The sequence below is a fragment of the Apostichopus japonicus genome, chromosome 8 (genome assembly GCF_037975245.1).
Source record: "Apostichopus japonicus isolate 1M-3 chromosome 8, ASM3797524v1, whole genome shotgun sequence".
Taxonomy (NCBI): domain Eukaryota; kingdom Metazoa; phylum Echinodermata; class Holothuroidea; order Aspidochirotida; family Stichopodidae; genus Apostichopus; species Apostichopus japonicus.
This window is the reverse complement of record NC_092568.1, coordinates 18912307-18936253: the sequence shown is the minus strand read 5'-3', so window position 1 is coordinate 18936253 and position 23947 is coordinate 18912307. Positions and strand designations below refer to the sequence as shown.

Genomic DNA, 23947 nt, shown 5'->3' with positions numbered 1-23947 from the left:
TTCATTAAAGGGGAAGTCTTACGATACGCACGTCTATGTAACAATGAGACTGATTTCTTACAGAAAAAGAATGCGTTCACAGAGAAACTGTTACTCCGTAACTATAAGAAAGAGGAAATTGCCTCAGCCACGAAAGGCATAAAATTTGAAAACCGTGGGCAATACCTCACTACCAAACCTAAACAAAAGGAACCACCAATGGTGTTCAAGCTTACCTATACACTCCATATCAAAACCACGCATTTGAAAAATGTACTTTTGAAACATTGGCACTTAATCTCGCAACACGCGAACAGGGGCGTAGCGAAGTTTTTTTTTGTTGGGGGGGGGGGGTGTGGAGGATTTGATTTGCCGACGGATCTGGAAGTGGTGACTGAAATGGGGGAGGGGTCTAAGGGGAGGGGGTGTCCCCCTCCCCTTTGGAAAATTTTTAGTTTTCAAACGTCCTTAGATGCAATCTGGTGCATATTTTAAGTCAAATTTGGCACCGTAGAATTTCCATTTCGATATTATTTTTATGGCAGTCGGCAGAAGAAGAATTAATTGGGGCCAATTATCGAACTGTGTTTTCTCTTTCACCGATCGTTGAAATAGTGAAACTTCGTCATGAAAATGTTCAGAAAACTTTCCGGTGATGAGAAATAACAACATTCATTGATATACAAGCGAGAAACGTTAAAAATTGTGTACAATTCGGGAGCCGTGTCCTTAAGTTTTCCACGGAGAACGAATGACATCTGCGATGACGTCATTCTGAACAGAGGATAATAACAACACGTTGTCACACGATAGCACGACTCATGGGCTGCGGCCTATACGGAAGCCTTTAATTCCATTTCTTTCACTGAGTTGCCGGCGATTCTGGCACTCGTCTAGCTGAGCCTGGCTACAGTAGCTATACTGACGGCCGTGACATTATCAGTTATTTGCCGAGAGGTTTTTAACTTGTAGGCGTCGGGTGATTGGATTGGTGAATGAGTTTATCAGATGAAGAACTGGAAAATCGAAATAACCGATAAAGAAGCTCTTGTTCTCCTTTTCTCTATTCAGCTTTCCTTCTTTCTTCCCCTTCCGCTCTCTTCACCTTTTCTCCTTTTGCCGACAGACCCAAAATTTGCCGACAGCGACCAAATTATTGGGGAGTGTGACACCCCCCACACCCCCCCCCCCCGCTCGCTACGCCCCTGCACGAGGAATTATCCAAACTGTTTCCAAAAGAACCGATTCTAGCCTACAAAAGGGCCCAAAATCTCAAAGATTTACTTGTTAACTCAAGGTTTCATACTAACGAAGAATCAGCTGACTCTCAAGGTTCACACGAAGCCCTTTTAGATGCTCTTATAGCTGCACTATGAGTCCATAAAAACTCGTGCACAGAAAATAGATGCATTTTGAGAACGAGACGCCCAGGCCGAATATAAAATATTCAAAGGCTACTACTGATGAAGCTCCTCCTATAAAGTTTGAGAGCAGAAACCGGTCTAGTTGGTCATAAGAACCTACACTAGTCTCTCCTGCTATTAACAGTACACTCAATTCACCTAATAGGTGCAATTATATTTCACCACGAGGAGCATGCTATAAGTTCATGTTCCTCGGGCCCTCCCTTAAAAATACTTCAGGTTCTTGGCGACTACGTTGCGTTAGATAGTGTAAAACCGCCTACACCCCCTTTCATTCAGATAATTATGATATACTTGCTAAATGTGCATTGATTTTCCCTGACAGTAATAGTCAGCACTATAGTACTGAGCCGTATCTAATTAATACGTGATGTCGCGTAGGCCTGATAATTGCCTTAGTTTCAAATTTGGAATAAAAACGATAGCGTTTCAGGGAAGAGCAGCTGGATATATATTAGGCTTTTTTTCACCAAGTTATGCCTATTAGGAATTTGAAGTACTCCCACATAAAAAAAAAACGCAACTGATTTCCAAAAAGGGGGGGCCGGGGCCGGGTCGGCCCCCCCCCTGGATCCGCCCCTGATATTAAGGAAGTGTAAATCTGTAATCTATCTAAATCTTTTTCTGGAAAAGTTTGTTTTATAATTTCCCAAATACTCTGCCACTTTTTGAGTTATATCAAATGAGATTGGAGGATGATATCTGGTTACACGGTATGCGAGGTACTGTAGCTTCTGACGTTCAGTTAGGGGATTTTTTTTTAAATGCACGATATTTATTACCACAGCCTTTCGTTTAGATCTAATTATAAACAATCTGATATCCAAACCTCCTGCATGGCTACCGCATTCATCCACCCCTGAGCCACACCATTGATTCGTAACATTTTTGATCAAAGTTCGAGCCTACCTAAAAAAGTCGGGGAAAATTGGTAATTTGGCCCTCCCACCACCCCAACCCCCTCCCCCAGTTTGAAGTGCCTTAAGCTCAGGGTATAAACCATTAGATCACTTGTTGAAATCTTATTTTAGCCTAAACATTCCTGGCTCTTGTCCAGTTTCCTTATAATGTTACCAGTCAGTTTTCTGTTGTTCATTTACTAAATTTGTATTTGTTGTCGAATTCTATGAAGAGGTCTTGAGTTTCATTCAATGCAAACTTACTTTGAGTAATCCTTGGAAGTTTGTCGAAATTGTTTTAGGTATGAGATAACCAAGTATAATATGGTTGCTTTAAAATCTTTCTTGGAGTTTCGATCATTCCATTTTACTGTGTATTTCATGTATATTTTAAATAACGCTTGTGTATGTACCTTTTTGTATCTGTCCCTTATATTACTATACATACATTTCAGCAAACAACAAATTATTTGAGGTTTTAGAACACATTGAGGATAGGAGCAACTCTGCTCGTATTCTTTGCATGTATATATTATACTGACATATAAACTGTAATAATGTTTTAAAATATTTAAATACATGGCTGATGTAAATTGATTTCGTTTCACAATAGGTGTTTCAATAACATTCAAATCTAGCTTTCATCTTTTTGGTTTCTTGTTTTAGGAAGATGACAACAAGAGAGTGAGAAGAAGTATCGGAACAGAAGGCAGTCAATTACCTCCACAAACCAATGCAGGTAGGATTCCTAAAAACAAAGGCGTTATTTTATCGTTGTTATCTCTGGAATTGTGACAAACCAAAGAGTTGTCAGACTTAGATGTACTGCAGTTGCTATTGATAGTAGTTTCAGTATTCTATGAGAGCAAGGTAATTTACTAACCTCAAAACTTTATAAAATAATATATAGATAAATGAATGCTAAAGCTGCAGAAGAACGTATGTTATCGTGACGTCACAGATGACCTACTGTGATCCATTTGAAATGGTTTATTAAGTAATTCTTTATTCTTTAATGGGAACACAAAATACTTTGTGAAGAACATCTCCCAAAAGTACTAAGGCATACTTTGTTCCGTTTGGGAGATATGATACAGTTTAAAAGTTAAGTCTGGGACTGCCATTTTGTAAATCTGTGATGTCATATTGCCAATAGGATATGAAACATTAGAATTTCTGTTTTAATTCTTTTCATACTATCAAGGTAGAATGTAATGAATGAAACCAATGTCATCATTAGGTCATATTAAAGGGTTCAATATCATAGAGTCAACATTTGCAAATCCCATGTCCATTGCAGAAAATAAAAATGGTAAAATAACAATGAAAACATAAACAAGTTCAAGTACATGTGGCTCGATGATGTCATTTTTAGACTTGATCAAGTCTTCAGCTTGTGTGAGATTAAACATTAAACTGAACCTGTGACATCTCCCCAAATGAAATAAGATTGTCTTAGCTGTTTTGGGAAGTTTTCATTACAGTTATCACTATCATGAATATAATGATAATATATTTAAAGAGCCTGTGTAGGTAATTAACTTGACCTAAGTGGTATCTTCTTCAGTGATATTAAATCTTCTAAGTTATTCACCCCTCCCCAACCTCTCAACACCCTACCCCCATACCTCCTAACAAGGGGTTCTTGTAAATGTCAGGCTAACTAATGTTGAGAGAGAAGTGCATTGTTCAGTCGTTGATGTAGCTTTAATTTATCTTTGTTTAAAAATTACTCTTTACAATTAAAAATTAAACTGGCTGTTTCTTGGAAACTCGCATCATTTGCGGCATTGGAAATGCTTGCTGTACGTCGGTTTACGATATGTAGTGAGGCTGTCGTGTCAGTTCTGATGTTAAATGTTCAGTTAGATAAGTGATATCATGTAGACAGGTGACACCTACGTAACAAGGGGCATCTGTAGAATGTTTGCTACACGAGTTTGTTATTTAATTTGGATTAAACCAAAAGCGAATCAGTGACAACTGCAGCATATTAGCAAGTCAACCAACGTACGATTTTTGTCAAGTTGAAAAGTTACGATACTAATACATCTTGGCAAACTGATCTCATTGTCGACTGGCTGCATCGCACGTAACTTGACAAACGTGGTAGTTGCAATGAACATTTTTACCATTGTAATATATAATATATATTAGTTTTTTACGTGTTGCAAAGTAACGAGCAACGTATTAACTCAACAGTTTGATCATTTTCGTCAAGATGCCACGTTATTGTAACTTGCCAACTCGCTAACTCGACAATATGTTGTATGTTGCGTTATGCTAACACGCTAAGTCTACAACTCGTATGTCCATAAAGAACCACCGTACATTTCATGAGTTGTTGTAGTTTTTATTGTAGAATTGATGTTACATGTTTTGACTGAAATAGCATCTTGCTTTCCTTCCAGGTTCGCCTTTCCTTATGAGCCCAAACATGCAAGCTTCTTATTTTCTGGGTCAATGTGTGATGTGTCCTCCTGGGGATCCAGGACCCAGGGGAACTCCTGGTCCTCAAGGGATGCCTGGTCGTGATGGCCGTGACCAGATCATACTCGGTCCCATTCCAGGTATAGGCCATTTTTACGTCAGATATCGACAGTTAAAGTAGTCTTGCGTCCTAATATTTGCTTTTTTTCTTATACATTGCATAATTGTTGGGTGTTGATTCCTTCTGAACAAGAATTTGTGGTTATTTTCTTCAGCAGCCTTTTGGTTACTCGTTCAGCATATTTCTTTAAAATTGTAAAGAAATGCCACTCCATATGGAACATCGGGGAGCGTTGACATATTGGTTAGGGATAACATACTTTTTATTTTCAAAAGGACACTTTTCTTGCCAAGCTTATAGTTTTAAGTACACACTTGGGGGGGGGGGGGTGGCAATTTGTTTTCATTGGTAATTGGTTTGTTAATTGTATTTTTGCTTTAAGAGATGTTTAAAGTTTTGAGGAAGGCACACCAGTAACGCTTTTCTCTTATCCCATATCATGAAGCATAAGTAAAATATCATTACTTTTCAAAGATTTAAGGCGGATTAATAAAGTAATATACACTCGCTCCAAAATGTTTTCCAAAGCAAGCCAATTAGTATCACAGGATACACGTGGGCTTTTTTAATTGGCAGTATCTGTTCTGCATGATGTGCTTTACATCTGCTTGAACCTAAAGCAATATTCAGATTCTCTCCTGCCATCCTCACATCTTCCCATTAAAATAATATCAAGTGATTACATAGTAAATCTTCCCTATCACAATTCTTTGTGTAAAATATTGACATAGCCACCCCATCCGCGTTAAAGAACCGCCGGGATATGTGCCAATCTTTAATCAATGCTTTGACTCTCACAGAATAGCAGATGCAGGCTTTAGTCGGAGAAAGCAAGTTGAGAACGGCACGTTAGAACAGCACAGATATCCATGGTGCTTTGTGCAATTGGTATTCTTAACTGGAAATCCCTTAAGATGATTCAGATGTTCAATTGGCTTTACATAAACAGTGGCATATGTTACATAATCAATTGGATCATAGCTCAAGGGTTCATTCATGGAACGTTTGTATGCAAAACGACGAATGACTCTTGCCCCATATAGATTTCAAACATATCTTCGATAATGTTATTCATTAGTTGTTTGTCTTACTAAACTCGAGTTAAATGAACACCACCATACCATTTGATAATAATATTGATTGATTTGTTATTACTTTTAGATCATGTTCTTCAGAGTCCTCCAGAAACACCTGTCCCTCCTGCCGACTCAAGTACATCCTCGGAGGCTGGAGTTATTTACACTCGCTGGGGAAAAACATCTTGTCCCAGCACATCTCAACTGGTATATCAAGGTGAGCCTGGATATCTAGACAATGATATGTGACAAAATGTGATGTAGTAAATCCTGTACCTTTTGAAGTACTACATTTCAAAATCGACTGATTGGTTTATATGAAAGAAAATTTGTAAACCAGTAACACAAGAATGAACCCTAATCTGCCAAATATCCATCCAGCAGAGTTGATGCGATTATTTGGTCACATGTGAAAGTAGCGGAGGCAATATTAAGGGCTGAAAGCGTGATTAAATTAGTTGTGTGTTCGTGAGTGATAGACACAATCTGTATGATTGTGACTCATTGGACCACTTTGTATGGCTGTATGTGAATGGACAATTTTTTTATGATTTTGGGTGATTGGACCAATCTGTATGATAATGACTGATTGGACCAATCTGTATGAGTGTGACTGATTTGAACAATCTGTATGATTTTGATTGAATGGACCATTTTGTTTGGTTGTGACTGATTGAACCAATGTCTATGATTATGACTGATTGAACCAATCTGTATGATTGTGACTGATTGAACCAATCTGTATGATTGTGACTGATTGAACCAATCTGTATGATTGTGACTGATTGGACCAATTTGTATAGTTGTGTCTGAATAGAACTTTTGTCTGATTTTGGCTGAATGGACCAATCTGTATGATTATGACTGATTGGAACTATTTTTTCATGATTGTGACTGATTTGAACAATCTGTATGATTTTGATTGAATGGACAAATTTTTGATGGCTTTGACTGATTGGACCATTCTCTATGATTGTTCATGTATAACATATTTATTTTTTTATGCCTATTTGCCTTAAGAAAGATTCCAATTCTACTAAGTCATGCTTTTTATGTGTTAAAATTAAATCAATCTGATAGTTGAGCAAAATCAATATTTTTCTAGCTTCACCAAAAGTGATTGGTTTCACGGTTCTTGCACTCATATCCTAATTGGGTTTGCTTACAAAATTAATTATCTAATTTCAGTACTGATCGTAGCCATTAATGTACAACTTAAAAGAAGCATGGCCGTTCTTCAGCATTAATTATTTAGTTCTTGTGTAGTAGACTGATGAGGACTGTCCACTGCTAGAACTAGTAAATTTACTATTTTCTCTCTACAATTACAACCTATTTCAAATTGATTCAATATTTTTTCAAGGCTTTCTGGAACCATGCTATTTTTATGTTTTTTTTGCAATTTTTATAGGTGTAATGGGCGGTGGTGATAGTTATAACCAAAAAGGATCTGGAGTGAACTATCTTTGCTTACCCTTGGAACCAACTTTTGCTGACCCGCCAAACCATGCTAATGGTGCTAGTATATATGGTGTTGAATATGAGCAAACCCTCCCAACATCTCCGAATATATATCAAAGTGAAGCTCCTTGTGCCGTGTGTCTGTCTGCAGGCAAGCATTCTGTTGTTACAATCCCTGGAACCAACATCTGCTTAGGAAGCCAAGGTAAGGATGATGTTTTTACCTTTGCAAGGAGTATAAGATCAATCGAGTAAGGAACATTCTGGAAATACAACACAAAGAACCAGACAGCAAAACTGCAGTGCAGTTTCGATGATGATACATGGAAAATCTTATATGAATGTGACACACTAGGCTGTAGCGTATAGCCAGGATGAACAACATACTTCAAAGAAGCCCAATTAAAAGAGGTGAGATATGACAAACAATAATCACATTGGCAGCTGATAACCGAGATGGACACTTTTCTTAATTGTATTCAGCATACAGATCGATCTCTACCAAAGACAACAGGCTTCTTCTCTGGCCTCATGTGGTGAAGAAGTGTTAGTATAATGGTGATGAGACCAGCAGGGTAGGTGGGTGTGCAGTTGGGGGAGGAAGGGCAGGATTGTGGAAGTACGTCTTGGCCCGGTGTCATGTTTTGAGTTATAGGTAATACAGTAGCGACAACAAACAGACAAAATAGGAGAAATACCTTGTTGTAATAATTTGGATATCTGGGGTCCCAGACACAGGTTGCACAACAAGCGACACATTAACGTATATAGCTATGTACTTTAGTAGAGGTCAAAATCATAGACAGAAACTTGAACGATGTCAAGGAATGTGCATTGAGTATACATGGTATAGCTACTGTGTCAATATACTGTGTATATATATATATATATATTTATATATATATATATATATATATATATATATATATATATATATATATATATATATATATATATATATATATATATATATATATATATATATATTGAAATCAGAGTTATGTATTTATCCGCAATTCGCTTTGTTACAGAGTGGACTTTGGAATACCAAGGCTACATGATGTCTTCTCATGATGGTCACAACAAAGCTCAGTTTGTTTGCATTGATCAAAATGCCGAGGGGATTCCCCGTACAAACCACAACAACAATGAACCATTACTTTATGTTGCTGATGCTAAGTGTAGTGCTGGGGGAGGAGGTCTACCTTGCCCTCCTTATGTCGATGGTTATGATATCCTCTGTGTTGTTTGTACGCTATGATTTATCAGATAACACTATGAATGGACAGTTTTTTATTGTTAAACGCTGAGGGTTACATAATACCCTCCTCGGCAGCCCTTCTCATTTTTGTCCATGTGTTATATTAATTACAATAAGTAAAAGGACATGTAAAACAAATGAAACATGCACTCATGTCTTAAGTTATTTGGAATCATTATAATGGTTTAATCTATTGTTTTTCTTTAAGTCATTTTGGTTTGTTTGGAGTGGGGGGGGGGGCATTCTTTCATGTGGTATTGATATAGACTTGTGATCTTAGAAATGATGGTCATTGAGAGTATTTATCCGACCATTGCATTTTGTCTTTGGGCATAAACACATCATGTCAAATTCCACTCCTCACTCTGGTGTATAACTCGGGACCTGTGAGGTAACTTTTTAATATATCTGTGTTGTCCAGGGGACGTGTACAACTGTGGCACTTTTTTTAAATTGTACTTTTTTTTTCTTTTTTTTTGGCTTTATCTTTACCTTTCTGATATTAATGAAGGTTTTGTATATGAAATGTTTTCATAGTTTTACTTTGCATAAGTGATCAAATAATTAAATGTTCATCATATGGATTCGTATATTTCCCAGTTTTACTCCCTGATAGAACCAGCTTTAATTTGTCTGTATTTATTATTTGGTCTGCAGATACTGCTGAGGTTTGTTATGATCATGATATCATGACATCCCTTTAAAGAATTCAATCTTGTCTCATTTCTTTATCAAGTTGATCTTGAGATCCTATAAAACTGGATTCTCAACAGATGATGATTGTATCTCATAGGTTCGTAAATAAAAAAGTAAACCTTGAGTTGAGCGTTTCATTCCAAGGTAAGTAATTTTCACCAACTCTGACAGATCCACTGTAGTAAATTAATTCACTCCTTTTGACATACAATGGAAAAGTATAGTTATAAACCTCTGATGGTTTAATGTGACAGCTACCATACTTGGTATAAGTATTTCGAAAATGTAAAGAATGAGTACTCTCATTGGTTAAACATTTTGGTCCTGACCATAGATACTGGGTTTCCACCAATCACAAACAATGTTTTCGAATTGCTGAAAGATTATTGTCTATATCCATGATGGTGTCTACTGCATTATGTCAGCCAGAAGCTGCTATACATGTGTTTATCGTCAGATGCTTTAAAGAAACTATAATTTTGAATATAACCAAAACAAGTACCCGCTTTTCTGGATGCTAATTTAAATGTGTTCTCTGTGGATGTAAATTCGTTTTTGCTGAAATAAAATGTTCGAGAAAACAACATTATTGTTGTCTGTGTTAATTCTTTGCTGCAGAGGAATTTTGTCTGGCGGTGAGAAGCATGACAATGGTGTCATTGATTTGGTAAGTTCATATTCTGTGTGCAGATGTTGAGGATGTATATATGTTTTAACGTAGTAGACGAAGGAGGATGCTTGGAAAACTTGGAAACTTGGAAAAATCACATAAAGACTACTTCCACAAAACTGGTATATTCTAAAAGTTGAAACATTTCATACCTAAAAGTATTCAGCGTTCTCTGTACCTTACATAAATTTCACCACAGTTGTTATACTGCTAAACTGTTTGGTTTGGTGGATACAATGTCCATCTCAGAAAGCCAATGCTCTTTCAATAGAAAGCAGTTTGTCATATTTACCCTGCTAAACATATTGATCATGCTAGTAACTTGTTTTCTTCTCTAAAACCTGCTCAAGCTTCTTGATCTCATACATATGCAGACAGCTATTATTGCTTACCGCATTGGCCATAATCTAATCTCTGAAAAATTTCAAAAATTTCTTTACCTACAATTGCGATATTCCCAGATATATCATAAGGTCAGCTGAAACCCTAGATACATCACGTTGTAGAACGAGTAAGTGCTGAAATTCTCTGTGAAATCATGCAATAAAATTCAGTCTGTTCGCCTATTATTTCCAAACCTACCTGCTTACCCTTAAAATATTTCACAGATTTTACATAAGATTATTTTTAACCGTACAGTGAATAGAACATTATTTCATAATGTCAGAATCGTTTCACATTAGAAATTTCAGAATTGTCTTTTTTCCCCTTCACCAATTGAAATTAAACGTGAAATGTCAGGCTTATGTACTGCCTTGTTGAATTTAAATTTCAAGTAACTTACGAAATCAATGATATTTTCAGGGCTGCTTTAAGTAACAAATCAACAAAAGTGAAAATTGATTGGACCATATTTTATTTTGCTCTGTAGATCCACCCTATTGGGTACAAGGACACTGTTGTTGTTAGAAAGGGCAAAAGTCATTTGAGCTTACCAGTGGTCAGCTTCTGAATGCCACAATGCGATAACTTCAATAGTAAAACATGGATGACATGGATGACATTCATGCTGAATGTTTGTAGTCACCTTATTTATGAGAACCATACTGTTTTGTGGAAATTAAAGGTCATTCGAGGTCTATAATAGTAAGTATGAAAACCTCGTAAAACATGACAACTCCACAGTAAAGCTCGAATTAACTTGGTACTTGGTAGCTAGATCAACTGTAGTGACTGCATGATCTCTTTTTCTAGTCGAAGTCAAAGGTAATCTGACGTCAATGGAGGTAAAAAATATTAATACCTTGTAACCCAAAATGCCCCCAAAATATATCTTAGATGTATTTTACGCTTGGTATTTATATCCACCTTAGTGGAAACAAACCCTACTGGTTTCTGCAGATGTCAACTGTCATTTGAGGTCAGTGTAGACCAAAATCTGAAAACCTATAGTAAACACAAGAACACCAAAAGCAAAGCTCAGATGGACTTGATATGGGGTATAGTTTACAAGAACTTGAATTTTTGGTATGGAGGTCAAAGGTCATTTGATATTATTAAGGATCAAAATCTTTGTAAACCGTATAGGGTCGTACCACAGTTAATTTCTTCATTGACTTAATAATGAGTGTTCTCATTGGGCAAATGTAGTAACTGTGTCACTATTTAACCAAGCAAAAGTACAATTATAGGGGGGAGGGTCACAGTATCTAGGGTGTGGGTTAGTTTCACTGAGACCACCTGCTCCAAAGGAGGTGAAAGTCTGTACCTCAGAAACAATTATATGGTTAAGTCAACTCAATTGGCTGATATTTTTACTTTTGGAAAATTCTTGAGTGGATATATATCAGAAACAAGTTGTGGAAGCCAACTTGTGCCTTTTTATTTGTTTCTTGGTGGTCGAGCCTCATTTTCTAATCATAAAGGAGAAACTGAAGTTGATGAAAAAGGAAGTTATCATTTACTCAATCTCTTGGCTGCTCAGATTGAAAAGAAATTTTTTAGAAGCAACATATTTGTGTTTATTTTGTTTATTTTGTTGTATGCTTCTCGTGTGTGTTTTCGAGAAATGATTATATATTTATATGTAAAAAGTAACAAGTTACAGAGTAATATATTAAAGGAGTGTAAATCAAATATATGTATATCTGGTAAAGTTGATTTATAATTTCCCACGCGTTTTAAGGAATTTATTTAACTTGTTAATTTGTATAAAAGGTTGAATTTTGCAGTTGAGGGATTTAACAATAAAAGCAAAATATTTATTAGTACAACCTTTCGCTTTGGCCTTATAATAGAACTAATTTATAGTCTAAATATGCCTCAGAATGCATCATTTGACATATTAACCTCCTACATGGCAGTTGCATCCATCCATCTCACAGCCACACCCATCCTTTGTAACATTTGTTTGATCCATCTAGGTTCAAGTTTGCCAAAACAATTTGGGGATAATTGGCAATTTGCCCCTCGCACCATCCCCCAGCTATGAAATCCGGTGCACGGCACTGAGCTCAGGGTATAAACCATGAGATCACCCGTTGAAGTTCTATTTTAGCCCAAACCGTTCTTGGCTCTTTTCCACTTTCCTTATAATTTAACCAGTCAGTTTCTGTTGTTCATGATATGCATTTTGTGAAAATTCTTAAAAGTGGTTTTAAGTTTCATCCAATGCGATCTTACTTTGAGTAAACCTAGTATAAAATGGTTCTATTAAAATCGTTGTTAGTATGTCTTGAAGTCAATTCTAACCTTCATGTATTATATTTACGATACTGCTATACATACATCTCAGGAACATCAACTATTTGAGGTTTTAGAACACATTGAGTATAGAAGCAACTCTGCTAGTATTCTTTGCATGTATATATTATATTGACATATAAAATGTAATAATGTTTTAAAATATTAAAATACATGAATGATGTAAATTGACCTTGTTTCACAATAGGTGTTTAAAAAATACACTATTTGAATAACATTTAAATCTAGCTTTCATCTTTTGTTTTTTTTGTTTTGTTTTAGGAAGATGATAACACGAGAGTAAAAAGAGGTCTCGGAACAGAAGGCAGTCAATTACCTCCACAAGCCAATGCAGGTAGGATTTCTATAAATAGTTATTTTATCGTTGTTATCTCTGGAATTGTGACAAACCAAAGAGTTGTCAGGCTTATATGTTCTGCAGTCATTGTTGATAGTAGTTTCATTATGCTTTGAGAGCAAGGTAATGCACTAACCTAAATACTTGATACACACACATATATAAATATATATATATATATAAATATATATATATATATTTATATATATATATATTTATATATATATATATATATATAAATGAATACTAGCTGCATAAGAACATCTGTTATCGTGACGTCACAGATGACCTACTGTGATTCATTTAAAAGGTTCATTAACTAAGTCTTTAGCCTTAAATGCGGACACAATATATTTGTGAAGAACAATTCCCCTAAGAACTAAAAAAAAAAACTTTATTATGTTTGGGTCATATGAAACGGTTTAAAAAACGAGCCTCGGGCTGCCATTTTGTAAACCTGTAATGTCATATTGCCAATAGGATACGAAACATTAGAATTTCTGTTGTATTTCTTTTCATATTATCAAGGTAGAATGTAATCAGTGTTAACACTGAAGCCAATGCCATCATTAGGTCATATTAAAAGGTTCAATATTTTAGAGTCAACATTTTCAAAACCCATGTCCATTGCAGAAAATTAAAATGGTAAAATAAAAATGAAAACATAAACAAGTTCAAGTACATGTGGCTCGATGATGTCATTTTTAGACTTGATCAAGACTTCAGCTCTGTGTGAGATGAAACCTTAAACTGAACCTGTGACATCTCCCCCAATTGAAATAAGATTGTCTTAGCTATTTTGGGAAGTTATCACTATCATGAACATAAGGATAATATATTTAAAGAGCCTGTGTAGGTCATTACCTTGACCTTAGTGATATCTTCTTCAGTGATATTAAATCTTCTAAGTTATTCAACCCTCCCCTACCTCTCAACACCTGTACCCCCATACCTCCTAATAGGGGCGGACTGGGTCTTAAAACCGGCCCGGGTATTTTCCACCTTGACCGGCCCATTATTCATTGATATGATACTTACATAGTGATCGCCGTCCTGATCACCGAGGGGTTATAAATTTAAGATGCAAAATGGTGCTATATTTCTCAATTTTGTAGGTTACCATAATCCTTAAAAAATGACACAAAAATAATTTTCCAGAAGCAACACTTGATTAAACTGAGAACAGATAAAAACGTAAACAAAAATAGACAAAAATATATGTTTTAGATTTTATTTAGGTTTTCAAGCATTTTGTGACAACATGCCCAAATGCCCGTGTGGCCAGTCCGCCACTGCCCGTAAGTAATGTTCGACCCCATGTTTAACCCGTGCTGAAATTTACTCCGCAATTCCATAGTTTATTACTATCGTATGGAAATATGATGCGCGGGAGTTATCTACTATGTATATAAAATACCAAACACCCACACCATTTGCTTTTTACTGCCTACGCTTTCGTCAGTTGTGTATTAACACGAGGTTATGATAAGTCCTATTTATAAACATGTTGACATAAGTACGTAGAGACTGAGTATATCAGCTGCCGATATACAATTTGGTGGTTTTTTATCAACTCGGCGAAAGTATTGACCAGTTCCCTAGGGTGGTACTAAGTATCTGTATCCATGTCTGATTTCGGAAACGAGCAATTTTCTGAGCAGAAGAAGGGGCCAGAATCATACAAGCTGTCATTATATCTCAGAGAAAGGAACAAAGCAACAACAACAACAACCATATTTCCGTTAGTTCACATTTAAGAGATACTTTTTGCCTACTAATAACCTATCTATTACCGCTTCAAAATGTACAGCCAGGTTAGTTGCGTAACAAAATTATGTCAAATTAAGCTCAGATAGGAAAACTGATTTTCTGATGATAAAAGTGTGTTTATGTACAATTATGTCGGCTTTGTCAAAATGTAAAATTTTCTGGTAAAATTTCTATCAGATTGTTCAATCACACGTGGTAATGTGAAAACTGCTTTTTTATGGCGTTGAATTCTAAACATCCTGACAGAAACACATTGAAAGGTTACTCCAAAATATAAGGTATCTGATAACAATTCAATGCGTGACGTCACTGAGTGAAACGTCGGGCAGATTGAAACGTGACGGTAATATTATCAAAGATTTACTCATTCAAACAGTAACCAAAAAACCCCATTAAATTCGTTACATATGAATAATTTGTGTGCGTGTGATGTCTGAGTGTGAGTCGGTGTGTTAGAATTAATATTTTGGTGATTTGAAATCTTTCTGTCGGGATCATGTCTTACATATGCAAGTATACTACTATCTGTTGAATTGCAATTGTAATCTTAGCTACAGGAATTCTCAATTTCTTTGTCAACTAATTTGGATTATCACGATTCAAGTTGATAACAAGCATATAATTGCTTATCATGCATTGGAGTGAGCGTGACAAATTTGCTTGTTACCCAATGGTAATACCAGTTCCTAACATCTTGGTTACGTACATTAGTTTACCCCCACTCATTCGCCAAATGGTTGAATCCCTGCTAGGGGGAATCCCCTACTAGTAAGCTTCTGCCAATCGTAGTTCGTGCTACTGAAAGATTGAAAAGAGGTGGACCACGGTTGTATTATTCACTCTCTTTCGATCTAATGTCGTTAGTTTTAAATCCATAGAAAGAATCAAGCAGCATGTAAAGCTCTTTTATGATTGCATAGAGTGTTTATTCTCATTTGGAATTTGTTACAAGAATGATTTCCCTTTTAGCATTCCTCCCATTTCATGGAGTATAATTCTTGGATCAACGTAATCTCTAACCCTCCGATGACTTGGAAGGAAATGCAAAGAATGTTTCTATAGTTCACATGTTCTTATTGGCTTATTCCCCCCTTTTGATTCAGACGTACAACAGCTCAAAGAATACTTTGTAAAATGATGTTTTTTCAAGATTAAATAAGTTGCATGAATAAATTTGGTCAGGTAATGAGGTAACAACTAAAACAGAGTTCTGGATGCGTTTTGGATTAATTTTCAAAACTATACTCTATATGAGAGGCGATTCAAATACCTCTTTTAAAATCAGCAGAAGAAAGAGGAAACTTTATCTTTACGCTGTTCATCGGAAACTTATGCAATTGAATATTTCATTGTCATAGAGATCTAACATACAATGTTCATGGTTCAGTAACGTACCGGCAAAGGGTATGGTAAGGAGGGCGGCGGCGAAGGGATAGTAGCTATGACCATGAAAAGGATGCTATTGCCTCCTATAACTTATGTTTTATATGAGTGATTATGTAGTCGACCATGTCATAGTGTTGACTTGTATTGCACATATTAAAGCTAGCCTATAGAAACATCCAAACCCCGCCCTTGTCACCGTCCAAACCTCATTACCATGTAGCTGACGAATTCCCGATTCCCTGTGCTTCCCCAATCGACTTTCATCAACAAAAAACCCTATGAATCCTGTTTCGGGTTTCGAATAACCGTGCTTTCCAGCCATTCAGATCCCTCAATAAGATTAGTAACATGAAGTTAATGTGTTTGACTTAATGAGTAATGTCCATTCCTCATTCAAAACGGTACTGAAATGTGAATCGGTATTGTTTGCTGAATTTTACAGGCTCCAGTTCATGATCGTCTGCATAGAATATATTTGTAAAATGACACAACTTACAGCAAGAACTCTCTTGTGAGCTTTATCTTAAGCAACCTTTTGTGAATAAGAAGATTTCACGGAATCCGTTTATCTTTTACTGCTTCCACCGAAGTCATCGATAGTATCGGGGCATAAGCCTATTGTACATTTACGTCTTGGAAGTAACGACATTCTTACTGCTTGCTGCAATGTAAACAAAGACAAGCGTGAGCTTCTTGTAAATAAAGATATTTAGATCCGTTGTTCTAATGAGAGTAAAACAGGATGAATAGAGATTTCGTTGAAGGCAGTGTCGTCCACTGTTACCAATAGATTGTATCCAACCAAGAATACCAATTTAAGATCGTAGAAAGTTAACTCGTCAAATGGCTCAGACGGTAGAGCAGTGGACTGGTAACCCTGATGAACTGAGTTCGACTCCATCAATGATTATACAGTGTAAAAATTCTTTTGCTCTTTCATCAGTCCTCGCTGAAGTCTTCATATATTAATTCAACCATATAATTTACTAGCTGATGTGGTGGCCGATGCTATAGAGGGTGACGAAAGACTCATTCCTCGTCGGTCGTGTAAATCGTGGCTAGACAGATCTGGTGGCTAGACAAATCGTGGCTAGACGTGTAAATCAAGACAGGCCTCTGGCGATAATACCTCTGGCTGTGGCATGGTGCTTTTTTGTGGCCTAGGATCCCGTACCATGTCTCCCTTGTTGTCGCAAAAGAACCCGGGAGGATGCGCAGAGGGTCGGTCAAATCGACCAGAAGCGTACTAGGTGGCGTGCGTGAATCCTTGCCTTTGGCCAGAGGTGGTGACATCTCTGCGACCGGCATGCTTGCAGCCACCGTCCACTGAATACGTGGCCTCATGAGGTGCTATTCTCCTAAAAGTGAATCTACGGATGCCCTTAAGAGCCATATAATTATTTTATATAAAAAACACCTCAAACCAGCGCCATCAAATTCCTTGAAAGCCCTTTTGCTCTTGTCACTATGAAGGTGGAACGAATTTTATGGTAATCGGTTACTTAGCCAAGCAAAACATTCAAACAGTCATGCGGTCACAAGGGTTTGCAGGAACCTAATTAAACTCATTTTTTGACATAAATGTGTTGGCAAAGATTGCTAGGATTGTATTCCTATAACACAATTACTAATTTTTGTTTGGTTTTGGAATGACCCTTTCAACTAGTTATAGTGACTGGACCTTTTAGTTTAGTATACAGCCCATCGGACTAGTTCCTCGGTTGCACTACAAAACTCAATGGGAAAAATTAAGATAATATGGTCTCAAATGAAATGTTTATAAATTACAAATTTATTAAGGACAAATGGTGTTAAATGCCATCCAAGGGTGCTCTGTTACTTATATGAAGTTTAACGAACGTATTCCGGTTGACCTCAAAACCAATGGATTAATATTAACTAGTAAGAACTGCCATGAGGATCCGACGTCACCATCAAGTTTGCCTAAACGAATATTCCAGAAATAAGTATCTTTAACGAAACATTTCTTGAAAAATACTGGAATAGCAACAGAAACATTATTGGACTCAAAGTTGTCTGTTTTGTTTTGTATTATAACATATCAATACTAAAATTCTGCCTTTTTCATTATTATAATTATTTAATTGAGTTATAAGGTGTCAGCAAAATCTATATGTCGATTATTCTCCCATGATTGAATACCGGGGATACTGTTCCATTTTTGGAATACCAAGTAGTCCCCGTTATGTCAAACGCGTAACTCACTAATGGACTTTATCGATACTCAATGACGAACCACATCTGCCTTATTTGAAACAAGTTTATAACAATAGAGATTAATGCCATTCAAGTGGTCCATTTGCTTTCATACTTCTCAAACCTGCACGACAAGATGTTTACACTATATGAGCAGGTGAGAATTCACAGTGAACGTTTAGCGCTTTAATCGGTTACATGTATCAAACATTCAATCGATGTATATATAACGACAAGACATTAAGCATATGGACATTAATTTACACTTACTTGAGGTACGTCCGTGAGGCTCATTTGCTTTCATTTTTATCATTTGCTGCAAAATCAACATTGATAGCATATTTTCTCGCAATCTGTGAAATCAAACTCGACCATGTTGTACGTAGGCTTACGATATGTTGTCAAGCTGTCATGGCAGCCCGCATGTTATTTTTGTGTGTGTTAGATACACGATATCATGTAGGCAGGTGAACCCTTAGTAACAAATGGCATCTGTAGAATGTTTGATACAAGTGGTTAATCATAAGGGGTTTGGGAAATATTTTACCTAATATCTTTTGTACTGAATTTGGATTAAATCAAAAGGCGAGTCAGTAACAGCTGCAGCATATTAGCAAGAAACCAACGTACTATTTTTGTCGATTTGACAAGTTACGATAATATAACATCTTGGCGAAATTATCGACTTATCGACTTAAGGCTGCATCGCACGTAACTTGACAAACATGACATGAAATTTGATGATAAGTTTCACTATTAGATAATATATTAGATATCATAGTTTGGCGTGGTGTCAAGTAATGAACAATTAACAACTCAACAATTTGATCATTTTCGTCAAGATGCCATGCTAGCGTAACTCGACAATAAAAATACAAATTCGTCGAGATGTTGAGTTATGCTAACACGCTAAATCTACAGCTCACATGTCCATTTAGAACCATCGAACATTCCATAGGTTGTTATAGTTAATATATTATTATTATAGAATTGACGTTTTATGTTTTGACCGGAATAGAATCTTGTTTTCCTTTCAGGGTCGCCTTTCTTCATGAGCCCAAACATGCAATCTTCTTATTTTCTGGGTCAATGTGTGATGTGTCCTCCTGGGGACCCAGGACCCAGGGGAACGCCTGGTCCTCAAGGGATGCCTGGTCGAGATGGCCGTGACCAGATCATTCTCGGTCCCATTGCAGGTATAGGCCAATATTACGTTATGTATATAGCCTTTTAAAGTAGTTTGTTTCAGATGTCATCGCATAATTGTTAGGGTGTTGCTTCCTTCTGAACAAGAAATTTGTCGTGGGAGGGTTCATTGATAAGTTATTGTTAACATCAGACTTTTATTTTCCTCGCTCAACATCTTACTTTAAAACTGTAGAGATATAACACTCCATATAGACATTGGGAGGGTTGACATATTGGTTGAAGAAACTGTTCATCTTCAAAGGACACATTTCTTGACAAGCTTATAGTTTAACATATACACTTTGGGGAGGGAGACATTTTTTTCATTGGTCATTTGTTTGTTAATTTTGTTGTTGCTTGTTAATGCTTACAGTCTTGACAAAGGCACAAAGGTTCCAATCAATTATTAAATGTGTTAGTCAAAAAGACTTACCACATGTTTATTGCAGATGTATATAGCCTGGGCTACTTTGCATAGGGATCGTGGAACTGTTTAGATTATTTCCAGCTAAATGTACTTTTGGATGTGAAAACTTTTTCTTCGTTGCAGTAGTTAGGTGAAAGAGTCTGTTGGAATATGAAATATTGTCATGGAAAGCGAACCCAGTTCATTTCGATGTAGTATGTTTATGTTTCAATGTTTCTCAGACAACACGGAAGTCTTTAAAGCAGTCTGCCTTTTCTGAGAATTAACAAGCCCATACTGTATTGAAAGTCATATTTTAACTTTCAAGGAATAAAATGCATGGAACAGCTCTCCCTTGAAATTAAAAACACTCTCTGGCTTTTTATTCCTTATACTTTTCAATTTGTTCACGGCAACACATATGTATTATATAATACAACGCTTTTCACTTATCCCTCCAAATTTTTTATCTCAAATCAGTACCAAAGAATACATTTGGGATATTTACAGTTCATCATCTTGTTCTGTATGATTGGTTTTACGTCTGCTTGAACCTAAAACAACATCAAGTTCCCCTCATTCCATCCTCACATCTTGTTTAGCGTCCCATTCGAAATCATTGCCCGAAAATAATATCAAGTAATTACATAGTAAATCTTCCCGATCTCAATTCTGAGTGTCTGTCTGCGTGTCTCTACTGTGTGTGAAATATTGACAAAGCCACCCCATCTGCGTTATAGAACCACACAGGGATATGTGCCAATCTTTAAGCAATGCTTTCACTCTCACAGAGAAACATATCCAGGCTTTAGTCGGAAAATGAATCTTGAGAACGGCACGCTAGAACAGCACAGCTATCTATGGAAGTCTGATCTGTGCAATTGATTTTACAAAACCGGAAATCCCTTAAGATGATTCAGATGATCGTGGGGATAACTTATTGATCATTTGGCTTTACATAAACAGTGGCATATGTCAGTTAATGAATTGGATCAAAGCTCAAGTGTTCACTAATGAAACCTTTGTATGCAGAACAACGAATGACTTTTGCCCGACAGATTTGAAACATATCTTTAGATAATGTTATTCATTAATTGTTTGTCTTACTAAAACTCGATTTACATTAACATTACCAAACCATTTGATAATAATATTGAATGATTTGTTATTATTTTTAGATCATGTTCTTCAGAGCCCTCCAGACACACCTGTCCCTCCTGCCGAATCAAGTACATCATCTGCCACTGGAGTTATATACACTCGATGGGGCAAAACAACTTGTCCTAGCACATCTCAACTGGTATATCAAGGTGAGCCTGGATATCTAGACAATGGTATGTGACAAAAATGAGATGTAATAAAACCTGTACTTTTGAAGTACCACATTTCAAAACCGGTATATAAAAGAAAATATTTAAACCAGTAACACAAGAAGCAACCTCAATCTGCCAAATGTTCATCCAGCAGAGTTGATGCGATTTTTTTCGTCACATGTGAAAGTAAGATTGGATTAGTTGTGTGAACTTTATTGAATGACACAATCTGTATGATTATGAATGATTGGGCCAATCTGTATAGTTATGTCTGAATGGGCAATTTTATGTGATTTTGGCTGAGTGGACAAATCTGTATGATTATGACTGATTAGACCAACTTCTATAATTGTGACTGATTTGAACAATCTGTATGATTTGATTGAGTGGATCATTTTGTATCGTTCTGACTGGTCCGACCAATCTCTGTGATTGTTCATGTAGAACACATATTTTCTATATTTTTTAAGCCTATATAACTAAGAAAGATTCCAATTCTACTTAGTCATGTTTAGGTTGTGCTAAAATTAGATCGTTCTGATAGTTGAAAAATCAATATTATTCTAGCTTCACCAGCTTGTATAGGTTTCACGGTTTTTAAATTAATATCCTAATTGGGTTTGATTACTTAAATCATTTAACTAATTTTCATTACTGATCGATGCAAATACATGTACAACTTAAAGAAAGCATGACGGTTCGTCAGCATTGATTCTCTGGATCTTGTGCATGGATACTGGTAATTACTGTCCACAATGCTAGATCTAGAAAATCAAATTTACTCTCTTCTCTCTACAGTGCAATAACAACTGAATGTTAACTGCTTCAATATTGTTTTCAGGGTTTTCTGAGACCATGCTATTGTTATGATATTGTTTCACTCGTTATAGGTGTAATGGGTAGTGGTAAAAACCATGCCCCAAAAGGATCTGGGGTAAATTTTCTTTGCTTGCCCCTGGAACCGACTTTCGCTGACCCTCCAAACCACGGCAGTGGTGCTAGTATATATGGTGTTGAATATGAACAAACCTTTCCAACATCTCCGAATATCCATCAAAGTGAAGCTCCTTGTGCCGTGTGTCTGTCTGCCGGCAAGCATTCTGTTCTGACAATCCCTGCAACCAACACCTGCCTAGGAAGCCAAGGTAAGGATAATGTTAATTCCATTGCAAAGGGTATAGGATCAATCGAGTACGGAACATTCTGGAAAGACCAAAATGGGGAAAAAATATATGAAATGAGAATAGGGTGTAAACAAACTACAACTTTTGGGAACTGAAAGATTAATCGTCTAGTTCAAAGCAGTTTTTGAAAGCAGGCAATAATTCCAGGTAATAATGCAAAATAACACTTAGAGACAATTGTAACCTTCACGATAAAATACTTCTAACTTTCTACATACAATATCCAATCGCCGACATAAACAGTATACATTTTCATTCTGAAAAGTCGAAATATCAGCATAATAGTCCAAATTTGAAAATAGATATTTATAATTTCGACAAGTGTCGACCTATTATTTCAAACATTCAAGAAGGTGTAGTAGAACTATTTAGATGAATCGTCAAACGCTTTATTACAGCACGGTCAAATTTCGAAAAAGATGTCGACATTAGAAGATCATATTACAAATGAGATATGATGTTCAAATTTCCCACCCGAGTAACTGTAGTATCTAGCATTCTAAATATCTTCTGGGGTAGAACTGCAAATAACACTGAGTAAAGAAGTGGTAGTATAGTGCTGATCAGACCAGCAGGGTAGACAGGTGTGGGGGGGGGGAGTGAGGGCGGCATTGTAGAAGTGCGTGTATATATATATATATATAAATATATATTAATATATATATATATATAAATATATATATATATAATATACATGCGGGTGTGTGTGTGCGTATAGGTTGGTGTGCGCGCGTGTTTGTCTTATATATTTGCTTTATTTTGTAAATTGTAATAATAATAATATATATATATATATAATATACATGCGGGTGTGTGCGTGCGTATGTGTGGGTGTGCGCGCGTGTTTGTCTTATATATTTGCTTGGTTTTGTAAATTGTTTTGTTGCAGAGTGGACTTTGGAATACCAAGGCTACATGATGTCTTCTCATTATAGTCACTACAAATCTCAGTTTGTTTGCGTCGATCAAAATGCCGAGGGGATTCCCCGTAGAAACCACAACAACAATGAACCATTACTCTATGTCGCTGATGCTAAGTGCAGTGCAGGTGGAGGTGGTCTACCTTGCCCTCCTTATGTAGATGATTATGATATTCTATGTGTTGTTTGTACGCTTTGAGTTTTCAGTAACATTTTAGATAGCATTTTATTGTTACATCCTTACAGTTACATAGTACCCTATTCAGCTACCCTCTCATATTTTCCCGGTGTTCAAGATTAATAAGGAAAGGGACATAAAAAGCAAGTGAACATGCACTCAAGTTTTTTTCTTTTCTTTTTGGGCATCATTATAATGCTTTCATGTACTGTTTTAAATTATTAAGAATTGATGGCCATTTAGAGCACTGATCGGACCGTTTTATTGTGTCCTTTGGCATGACACAATCTCCAAGGCGTCTCTTCACTCGGGTGTATAAATGAGGGCC

The 23947-nt window shown here is 36.4% G+C and overlaps 2 protein-coding genes across 3 annotated transcripts; both read left to right on the top strand.

Moving 5' to 3' along the window:
• The first annotated feature begins 2922 nt into the window (after nucleotides 1–2922).
• LOC139970527 (uncharacterized) lies at nucleotides 2923–8651 on the top strand. Its single transcript, XM_071976305.1, has 5 exons — nucleotides 2923–3041; nucleotides 4714–4872; nucleotides 6015–6146; nucleotides 7341–7595; nucleotides 8422–8651. The coding sequence occupies exons 2-5, from the start codon at nucleotides 4728–4730 to the stop codon at nucleotides 8649–8651; spliced, it is 762 nt and encodes a 253-aa protein (XP_071832406.1). The 5' UTR covers nucleotides 2923–3041; nucleotides 4714–4727.
• A 482-nt stretch (nucleotides 8652–9133) lies between these two features.
• LOC139970899 (uncharacterized) lies at nucleotides 9134–23857 on the top strand. Of its 2 annotated transcripts, none has more exons than XM_071976961.1 (6): nucleotides 9134–10014; nucleotides 12982–13054; nucleotides 19468–19626; nucleotides 21203–21334; nucleotides 22228–22482; nucleotides 23411–23857. In XM_071976961.1, the coding sequence occupies exons 1-6, from the start codon at nucleotides 9916–9918 to the stop codon at nucleotides 23638–23640; spliced, it is 948 nt and encodes a 315-aa protein (XP_071833062.1). In that variant the 5' UTR covers nucleotides 9134–9915; the 3' UTR covers nucleotides 23641–23857. The 2 variants fall into 2 exon arrangements, with proteins under 2 accessions (XP_071833062.1, XP_071833064.1); XM_071976963.1 differs by lacking the exon at nucleotides 9134–10014 and adding an exon at nucleotides 10046–11103.
• Nucleotides 23858–23947: the final 90 nt, after the last annotated feature.